The sequence below is a fragment of the Galeopterus variegatus genome, unplaced genomic scaffold, assembly GCF_000696425.1.
Source record: "Galeopterus variegatus unplaced genomic scaffold, G_variegatus-3.0.2 Scaffold880, whole genome shotgun sequence".
Classification (NCBI taxonomy): Eukaryota; Metazoa; Chordata; class Mammalia; order Dermoptera; family Cynocephalidae; genus Galeopterus; species Galeopterus variegatus.
This window is the reverse complement of record NW_007726991.1, coordinates 378765-390104: the sequence shown is the minus strand read 5'-3', so window position 1 is coordinate 390104 and position 11340 is coordinate 378765. Positions and strand designations below refer to the sequence as shown.

The 11340-nt window shown below is 36.5% G+C and overlaps 1 protein-coding gene across 2 annotated transcripts in view; it reads right to left on the bottom strand.

The window, feature by feature from the left end:
* Nucleotides 1-11009, bottom strand: part of LOC103590809 (teneurin-3-like) — a 104802-nt gene extending 93793 nt beyond the window's left edge. For both annotated transcript variants that reach the window (XM_008573131.1, XM_008573132.1), the window contains exon 1: nt 10778-11009. In XM_008573131.1, the coding sequence (XP_008571353.1) occupies nt 10778-11009 (232 nt within the window). The remainder of the gene's footprint in view (nt 1-10777) is intronic.
* Nucleotides 11010-11340: the final 331 nt, after the last annotated feature.

Sequence of the window (11340 nt, the reverse complement as noted above, 5' to 3'; positions counted from 1 at the left end):
GGTGCGGGTGCGACACCGAGGGTTGCGATCCCGTTGCCGGTCCCGGTCCGGTACGGGCGCGACACTGAGGGTTGCGATCCGTTGCCGGACACGAAAAAGAAAAAAAAAAAAAATCATTCAAGCTTATCTTTTCTTCTGGGTTTTCTGTTTCCATTAGAACGGTCTCTCCTGCTCTTGGAGTGTACATATTGTCCCTGGGACAGGCTGTGTGGATTCACAACCACTTTTTCCTTGCCACCTTCTGTTATAAGGACCAGAAATCAAAAATAGTAAATGTTTCCTCTTCTCGTGCAGCTAAGTATGGCCATGTATAACAGTTCTGTAAAAGGAGATGTAGAAAAAGTCTCAGGAGAGAAAAATGAAATAGTCCAATGCAGAGAAGGCCTTCTCGCCTTTGCCTTCATTCTTATTTCAAAAGGAATACAAAAGCTCAGCAACCTCCTAGGGAGACCCACGAGACAAAAGACATGCTGAGGATGGAGAGCAGAAAAAGATAGAAAGAACCTGGGTCCCTGATGGTATCTTTCAGCCCTGGATGGTCTACCTCTGGACTTCTTGTTTTATAAGAAAATAATTCTCTTTAGTGTTTGTCACTGTTTTTGAAGCATTCTGCTACTCACGGCTCAAGTCATTCCTATCTTATTCAGTCTCCCAAATTAACTTCTAGAATTCTTTTTGCTTTATTTTTTACATTTGTCTGTAATCCATCTTAACTTATTTTTGAATATGCTGAGAGATATGAGTCCAATTTCATATTCTTCCAGATGGATAACCAGTTGTGCCAGCACCATTTATCGAATCCCACTGAATAGAAAAACCATTTTTTGTTTTAAGTTAAATTTCCCTATATACTAAGATCTATTTCTGAAATTTAAGTTTATTCCACTGATGTAATTGTCTTTATTTATGCCAATATCATATAAATGTGATTACAGCAGCTTCACAGTATTTTAGAAAATATATATTAAGTCCATTTTGTCCTCACTATTTGTCTTTTAAATATGTTTTTGGCTGTATTCAGACATTTCTTCTCCCACATGAATTTTAAGCTCACACTTAAAATGAACCCTAATTCATTGAAATTTTATTTGATAGCCTTGAACTCTCTGCAATCATTTTGGGAGAACTGATATTCCCTATGATATGAACTCCCATCCCAAAACATTGTCTTTCCAGTCATTCAGATCTTGTTTTATGTCTTTCAATAATATTTTATAGATTTTTTCATATTAGGTCTCATATCATGCTTGTAAAATTTATTCCAAAGAATTTTATAGTGCTTGTTGCCTTTGTAATAGGATATTTTTTCATACTTTGAAATTTAGTCAGCTATTGCTTTATAATAACTATAATTGCTTAATAAAGTGCATAACATGCATTAGGTACTATCCTAAGCTTATATTAACACATATTTACTCATTTTATTCTCAATAAACTATAGCACAATCTACATATAAGAAAACTGAAGCACAGAGAAATTAAGTGATTTGTCCAAGCAAGTTATTTGGCCAATATTAGGTAACCTGCCACTCTGCTTATGATGGCAGAGCTGAGATTCAAATGCAGGTCATCTGGATCCAGAACCTACACACTTAACTATTATGCTAACACTACTTACGATGTCTATATACCTATCTTGTATTCTTCCAAGTACCAAATTTGTTTCAAATTCTTTTTTTTTTAATTTCTAGAGACACATGGCTTTTGTATGTACTCAATCATATATTTAACAAAAGTGATAATTCTAACTTTTTCTAAAATATATATCAATTGTTTAATTTTCTTCTCTTATTGCAATTGCTAAAACATCTAAAACAATTTTGAATAGTAATTGTGAGAGTAGGTAAAAATCTTTCTTAAGTTCCTAATTTTAATTTAAATGTCCTAAGATTTCATCATTTAGAATGGTGTTTAATTTTTTTGAATGATCATCTTAAATATGACTATCATATTTAAGTGATTTTTTCGTGTTTTACTTACTGAGTTTTATTTTAATAAAGAATGGTTTCTAAGTTTTTTCCCAAACTTTCTAATCAACTATTGACATGATCATGTTTTTCTACTTTGATTTATTAATGTAATTATGTTAATAGACTTCCTAACATTGAAAAATCCTTGCATTATCAGCAAGGATTAGTAACCACTTGGTCATTAATATGGTTTAGCCTACTTTTCTTTGTATACATTGCTGGATTCTTAAATGCAAATTGTTGTTTAGAATTTTTACACAAATATTGAGAAGCAATTTTGGTCTATATAGCTTCTCCTGCCAATTAAATCATGTTTTGTTATTAAGGTTATGCTAATTTCATAATATAATGCCCTCCACATATATATACATACATACATACATACACATATATATACATACATACATACATACATACATACATACATACATACATACATATATATATATACATACATACACATACATACATACATACATACATACATACATACATACATACATACATACATACATACATACATACATACATACATACATACATACATACATACATACATACATACATACATACATACATACATACATACATACATACATACATACATACATACATACATACATACATACATACATACATACATACATACATACATACATACATACATACATACATACATACATACATACATACATACATACATACATACATACATACATACATACATACATACATACATACATACATACATACATACATACATACATACATACATACATACATACATACATACATACATACATACATACATACATACATACATACATACATACATACATACATACATACATACATACATACATACATACATACATACATACATACATACATACATACATACATACATACATACATACATACATACATACATACATACATACATACATACATACATACATACATACATACATACATACATACATACATACATACATACATACATTTTTTTTTTTTTAGCTCCCACATATAAGTGAAAACATGTATTTATCTTTTTGTGCTTGACTTATTTCACTTAACATAATGTCTTTCAGGCCTATCCATGTTGCTGCAAATGAAGGATTTCATTATTTTTCATGGCTGAGTAGTATTCCATTGTGTATATATGCCACATTTTCTTTATCCAGTCATCTGTTGATGGACACCTAGGTTGACTCCACAGCTTGGCTATTGTGAATAGTGCTTCTATAAACATTGGGTGCATCTATCTCTTTGGTATTCCTTTTGGATAAATATCCAGCAGTGTGATTGCTGGATCATGTGGTAGTTCTACTTTAAATTTTTTGAGGAATCTCCATACTGTTTTCCATAATGGTTGTACTAATTTACATTCCCATCAAAAGTTTATAAGTTCCCTATTCTCCACATCCATTGCCATTATGATTTTGATTTGCATTTCCCTGATGATTAATGATGTTGAGTGTTTTTTCATATACCTTTTGGCCATTTGTATGTTTTCTTTTGAGAAATGGCTATTCAGGTCATTTGTCCATTTTTTAATCAGATTATTACTTTTTTTTTTTTTACTGTCGAGTTGTTTAAATTTCTAGTATATTCTAGATATCAATCCCCTGTTGGATGAATAGTTTGCAAATATTTTCATCCATTCTGGTGGTTGCCTCTTTGCTCTGTTGTCTCTTTTGCTGTGCAGATGTTTTATAGTTTGATGTGTAACCCCATTTGTCTAGTTTTGCTTTTGTTGAAGTTTCTTTTTGTTGCCAAATTCACAATAGGTTTCTGCAACTATTCCACAGAAATATAAAATATTGTAACATTTCTATCTGACAGTTATAAATTTCTATATGTATATATCTCTCTCTTAGCTAAAATGTTTTATTGATATTATATCATTGCTGTCTTATGTTTTTTGTCTTTTAGATCAGCCTGATTTTGAAAGAGGTGAATCAAAATATACTACCATAAATGTGTTTTAGCAACATTTCTTTTTTGTCTAATAATTTTTGCTTTATAAATTTAGCAATTATCTTGTTTGACATACACAGTTTAAGAGCATTCACCCTTCTGTACAGTGTGTCTTTTATCATTTACTCGGTGGTCCTCTTTATCCTGTTTAGAGTTTTTAACCATAAATTCTGCCTATCTTGATATTAATACTGCTACTCTTGGTTTCTTCTTGTTTGTATTTACCTGACATCTCTTTATTCCCAGTCATATTCTTAACATTTTAAGTGTGTTTATTATATATACCAATAATGCCTATGAACCAATTGAATAGTCTATGTCAAAATTCAGTATATTTAACATTTTACATACTATGTACTATAGTAGATTTGACTCCTTCCATCTTGTTTTATTACTATTCATGATTTTTCTTGTTTCTTCTTTTTCCTTGGAGCTGTTTCTGCTAAATTGGTATGACTGCTATTCATTCCTTTCCCCCCCTGCTAATTAGGTAGGTCTATTGTGCTTTTTTCATTCTACTAATGATTACCTTCCTTTTCCTGACATTCATATTCAAATACATGTTTTCCATTATTATATAAGTGCAAGATGGCAATTATTTCCCTCCACTAAAGCTTTATTTCATAACTGTTTTCCCTCATTCCCTTTTCATATGAGATGAGATTTTGAAACACTTTTACTTTCTCTACTACTTGCCTCCAACTACTGGATTTTACGGCTTGTAGTTCCAGCCCTTTGTTAAGGTTTCCCTTGCAGCATTTCTTACACATTTCCAGATGCTCTGCAATCATCATTTGAGATTTAACTATATATACCACAAAGCTGATTTCTCACCACTGTTTCCTCTCTTCATTGGTCGTGATTCTGATTCACTTGCTATTCCTTCCCGTGTACTTCCTTATGTGGTGTACGTTGTTCATGTGGTCTCTCAGTCTTTGCATTCCTTAAATCTCTTTCATTTACTCTGAGAGATAAATGATATCGATGGGGTTCAGAACATGCTACCCCCACAATACGGCACCTTGGCATTTGAGAAACAGCAAGAAGGCCACTCTCACCTTCCTCTTCCCCTTCTCCCCTGAAGCAGGTTATAAGCCCCTCATTCGAGAGGTACCTCCATGTACCAGGAGGTAGGAACATAGAGAAGAATCTGAACAAACAGGCCTTGCTAAGATCCCCTCAGTTAATTACCATTAGATCACACCCCCTTTTGTCCAATAATATTTCTCCACAACTATCCACCTCTTCAACAAACTTAAACATAAAAATATACAAGTTTACCTGTTTCTTTGGGTCTTCATTTCCTTATGAATGCTCCTGTGTCGCATAAAAGTTACATTAAATAAATTTGTATGCTTTTCTCTTGTTAATCTGCCTTTTGTTATTAGGGGCTTAGTGATGAAGCTAGCGATGGGTGAGAAAAGAAATCTTTTCCCCCCTACAATATCTTCTCTGCATATAGGACCCCTGGGTTATGGTTTTTCTTTCTCAGTAAGTGTTATTCCTCTGCCTTCTAGTTGCAAATGAGAAATTCATCACTAGTCTTATTTTCCTCCTTTGTTAGTAACAAGAAAAGTAACTTGATTTTTCTAGAATCTTGTAAAATATCTTTATCCCCAAAGTTAAAGAAGCTTCCTACGACATGCTCAGGTTTATGAGTTTGTGTGCATGGATGTTCTCTTCTTAATTTTACCTGGAATTTTGTTTTCTGTTTTATTTCTTCTACTTGGACTTCAAAACCATTAACTTCTCTTCTTCAACTAATCTATTGTCATTTTTAGTTTGTAAGTTATGCCTTTTTTCCCCTCTAACATTTGGTTGTCACTGTTGGTTTTGTTGTTGTTTTTTCTGTTGTTACTGTTCTTGGATTTCAGTTAGTGCTCTCGGTACAATATTCACTGTTGGTTTTGTTGTTGTTTTTTCTGTTGTTACTGTTCTTGGATTTCAGTTAGTGCTCTTGGTACAATATTTTATTTTGGTTATTTTGGTTCAAGTTGTCCTCACTTCTCTCCATTGCTCGTTTTCATTTTTATTTTCATAAACAGCTTCCTAATTGCTTTGTTTCGCATCCTGTCCCACTTCCTGCATGCTGGGTGTCATTAGCATGTTGTTGCTTTCCTGGGGTGTCTTAAGAAACAGTGGGAGGTCCTGTTAGACTCTAGGCACATGCCTTTCTACCCTCTGGTTTTCTTAGCAGGCACCCTCACAGTTTCAGCGTGCAGAGAGGCATCTGGTTAGGTTCCAGCTTCCTGAGAGGCCAAGGAAAGGCACCAGCTGCTCCTGCAAGGCAACATTCACTAAGTAAAGTCCATGGGAGAGGCAGGCCAGCCTCCCTCTGGAACCATGAAGCCATGGCATTCTTTCTGACCTTCACCCTAGGGCTTCACCCCATTCCCAGCTCTCACCTGGCCCAAAGGGAAAAACACCTGCATCAGCTTGACCCTTGGGGATCCTAATGGAGTTGCAGATCTCATTTGCACACCTGGTCACTGCTCAGCTCAGAGGAGGTAAGGAAATCAACGGGGAGATGAGGCATCGTTTAAGCCACCATTATGCCAGAATCCTGGGTACATATTTACAGGAAACCTCAGGCTGCTCCTTTAATGTCCTTTTGTTTCTTCACAAAAGAGTGTTATCCTCAGTAAGGGGCAGGTCTAGCATCTGGAATATTTGCATACAAAATGGACCAGGGCTCAGCAAGCAGCCCACTAGGGAGGTGCAACAGTGGAGAATCAGGTCTTGTGGGATCTATGTTCTCTCTTCTTTTTCTTCCCTCTTCCCAGCTGAGCTACAATTAAACTGGCCTTGGGCCAGCAATGCCATGAGGTGAGAAGCACAGGCCGTGTTAGTGGGAGCTGGGGGCTGCTGAGCACTACTGATGATGCTAAGAATAACGAGAAGGCAAGTCCCAAAGAGGGGAGTTTCTGGAAGTGGAACCACGTTGTCAGGGAAGACTAGAGGTGAGTCACACTTAGACATCAGTGAGGACCTGTCTTTGCCAATCTGCCTTCCTCCTTCCTTCCCTTCTTTGCCAGTTCATTTTCTATTTTGATTTCAGTTATGCATAAACATAGGTATAATGCTATTTTTTCAAATTGAAAAACAGATAACCTTCCTCCTCATTGCCATCCTATAAATAAAGAATAAACAGTAGTCTTTTCACTTCAAAATTTGGAAATTCACAACCCCAGCACTAATTACTATTAAATACTGTCTCAAAGGTGCTTCTTTTTAGATTTGTGGTTCAGTGCAACAAAAGTATTCTTATTTCCAGACATCACCTTTTTCCAAAATTCACCCACACGGCCAACATTCCTTGTTGGAGTTCATAAGCATTCTTGTTTGGTCAGGAATACTGCAGGCAATGTGCACAGCACAGAGAGCTGCAGCAGAGAAAAAAAAAGATCTTTTCTTTTATTACTTCTCCAAAACTGTGGGATGATCTTATGCAGCTGTTTCATAAGAAATGTGTCTCAGACCTGACGGGATAAATTCTCTTCAAAGAGAAATCAAAGAAAATAGTATCCAAGAATGCAAAACAAGCCTTTGTTACCCTAACCCCATCACACCTACGGAGAGCTTCACAGCTGCTAAAAGAGTAACTATTTCCATTACCAATAAACCACATGAAGAGATTTAAAAAGAGAGAAAAAGAGAGAGAGAGAGATCTATGTGAGATTCAGTCAAATTACACACTACTGTGAAAACAAAGTCATCCCCAGCTTTACAGTGTCTAAATATAAAATGTAATTAACAGTGGTCACCTGCCAGTCAGTAAAGCCATAAAAAATGATTAAAATCAACTTTGATAATAGGCCATAAAACTGGTCGATAAAAATAAAAACACTTCTAGATTTGAATTCTCGATATAATTGCATTAACAGGGTCTCTACTTATCCCTTCCTCCTGCTCAAGCTCCATTTTCCTGCATCATTCAAGGAGCAAGTGGATATAGGACTGACAAGCTGTTTTAAAACTCTAAAGGCAAGCTAAATTAGCATGATTCTTTGGAATTGTTTCAAAGATCTTTGGCTATTATTAATATTTTTAATATTTCATTTTTATTATGTGTATGATGTCAGGAGCTGTGGCAGGAAGCACATTTTGTCAATTAAATAATTAATCCCACAGCATAATAGTCAACGAGGAAAAATTGACATTTGTCAGGTTCAAAGAAAATGAAAGCCTGGGAGGATTTTTCATTATGCTTGCTCAAGAAAAACATAATCTGATATAAAGTCTGAAAGCAGACTTTCCTTACTCATTTCTCTCCTACACCAACCGCTCCTGCTACAAGCACATACCAAAGCACAGGAAAGAAAAAGGATTTGCAACCCCCCCCCCCCTTCATTCTCCTCCACCTAAGTACAAAATCGTTTCAATTCTATTCCTAAATATGTCTCGAGTTTACTCACTTCTTACTATGCACACCATCACTAGTTTAACCCCAAATGGACTCAAATTGACTCTAGTAAATCAAAGGGCAATCATTACACTGAATTGCCTGTGTTCCACTTCAGCAGCTGCACAGTGATTAGAAGCCTGAGCGCTAGAGGCAGACGGACCTGGGTTCAACTCCAGCTTGGCTCTCACGAGCCACAGGATTTCCAGCCTTTCCAAGCCTTCAGTGTCTCAGTTGGCACAAGAAGGATGCTACTGGGACCCACCTCACCAGGCAACTTTGCACTCAACCTGCTTAGCACATTGACTGGCATGCAGTAAGCCATCAGTACATGTTAGCTATAATTAGCAGGACGTTCCATGGATGTTTTTAATAAATTCTCATTTATGAGCATCTGCACTTTTGCTTTTTCTTTCACCTCTGCTCAGGTCTCCACTGAGCTCCAGACAAGAGGCCTCCACCTGCTGCCTTGCTCACTTTCTCTTTCCCAGGTCCCCTTCACTCTCCAGGCACTGGCCTGAAGGGAGCTGAGTAATAGCACTATTTGGTCCCCTAAGAACTTCGGTTCCAGAGTTGCCACAGATGGTATCACCATGTCATCAATAACAGTCTGTGCTGGATTAAAGCTGCCTAGGAGGTGAAAATTTCAGTGCACTATTTTTAACCTGATTAACCACCCTCCATTCTGCCAAAACGAATTGCTTGCTTGGAGTGGAGATGAGCCTCCTCAACGCATCATGCACATGGGCTGCTTTTCTTCTTCTACTCCTATCATCATGCACATGTTCTGCTTTTCTTCTACTCCTATTCCACTATGTAGGGTGGTGGTTGTTTTTCCCACAGGACACTAAGCTGTTATTTTTGTAACCAAAAGCATGATTTTATACTGAGTTCAGATCACATGCATTTCTACACGAACTACTTTTTTTTTAAATTGGCGGGAAGTGTACACTGATAATCTATGTCAGCTGTGCAGACAATATGAAAAAAACTGAGTTTAGAATTATAATACTTTGTAAAATGAACTAAAGCCCTTTGACTTACCAAGAGTGTATGTCTCAAATATGTACTCGATAGTTCCCCTTAAAAATAGATTAAAAATGTTAAGCTAGGCTGGCCGGTTAGCTCACTTGGATAGAACATGGTGCTGATAACACCAAGGGTCAAGGGTTTGGATCCCCATACCAGACAGTCAAAAAATAAAATAAATATTTTGTCCCTTTTCATGAAATTTGATACCAGTAAGTATTAAGGTATTTTTTAGGGGAAAAAAATCTCTCCTTAGCAAAGCAAACAAGTTTTCTTTGATATATACTGGACTGGGTGAGTGGTTGCTATTTCAGTCTGGTTGAGATGGCTCTTTGCACAATGAAGAGAAGAAAAGAACCATGGAGAATTTTCAAACTTTTGAACCGTTTATTGCTATTGCTTTTTCTTAAATTTGTTCCTGCCCAATATCAAACTGTCAGTCACACTGTCTATAAGGTGACTGGAAAAGAATAAATATATTCTTTATTACTGAAGTTTAATTTATTTTACTTTTCCTGATTAAATTAGCTAAGGATTGCTAATTCCTATGTAAATTGTATTGCACATTACAAATGTAAGAGGATTTTATTTTTATTAGTAGTAGTCTTGCCCACAACTCAAGATTGTATTAGAAGAAACAAAATATAACTATATATGCCTATTTTAAAATAACCTACTGTCTTAAGTGTGGAAATCAGGAGGTTTAGGATATTGAGGTAGTTACAGAAGTCATTATTCCACTGGTAGAATATTCAGGCAGAAAACAATGTAAAATGTCCCACAGACTTATGCAAATGGCCAAACCATATGGATTATATTATGAAAAACTGAGAAGTTCTAAGGTGTAACCTTAATGTGCGAGGTTCCCTGGGAAAAAGAAAATGGAACCCCTCTGTGGCAGGCTTCTGTGTAAAACAGAAAGATGCGGGCAGCAGAGTTAGATGGATCATGAGATGATCTAGGCTAATAATTCTTACTTTCTTATGAGGAAAAGATGAATTTCCTCAACAACAGCTCCTGTTCTCCTCACACCAGTTCTAACTACAAAAACATATTGGTGAGAACCTTCATTCAATTCAAAGGGAGCCCTGGAGACTTGAGTTTTGTGTTTATGCACAAACACTTTGGCCAAGTGCAGAATCACAACCCTCACATATAAACTGTGGAGCTTTGGGATTATTCTGTAATAATACCTACGTCTGGGGGCCAATGTGCCCACAGGTGGCTTTCTACCTCTAATCTGGAATAGCGTGTGATCATGTAGTATGTCAAAATCGGAATCAGTGGCTAGGACATCAAAATCAGGAAATAACCATGTTACCTTTGGGGAAAAAACATGACACTTACAAGTCAGCAACACCTGAGCAAGGCTTGTTTTACTACAACGATTACCCACCTTGTCTATTGTACTCGTCTGCCTCTCTGTGAACCAGGTCCTTTACTCGGTTTCCATAAAGCAGCCGTGAGGAGTCATGATCAAAGGCTTTCAAGGTTTCGCTGGAACTGTAGGACTTCTGGGTGGGCACCCTACACTCCTCATTCTCAGCTGAGGAATTTGTATACCGCCGCTCTTTTTCTCGTCTGCTCTTGGTCAGGGAGCAATAAGGCCTACGTTCTTTCACATCCATACTTCATTCCTTCTGTGTGCACATCAGTCCTGCTTGTCACAAATTACGCTCAGGGTTCACTTCTCATTGGCCTCTCTGTAAAGATAAAAGATATGCATGATGTCAGCATAACATTCCTCTAAGAACTGGCGAATCTCTATCCTGCATCTGGAGAACAGTGGGAAACAGAACACGGCCTATCTAAGAAACTTGCTTCCAACAAGAAATTAATATTGGGGAAATCAGTGTAAAACATTCTGTATCACCAAGAGGTGAGGCACACTTTCTGCTAATGAGAGCTATGAGTGTTTGTTTAAGCTACTATATCTGATTTTTCACATTCATACAAACA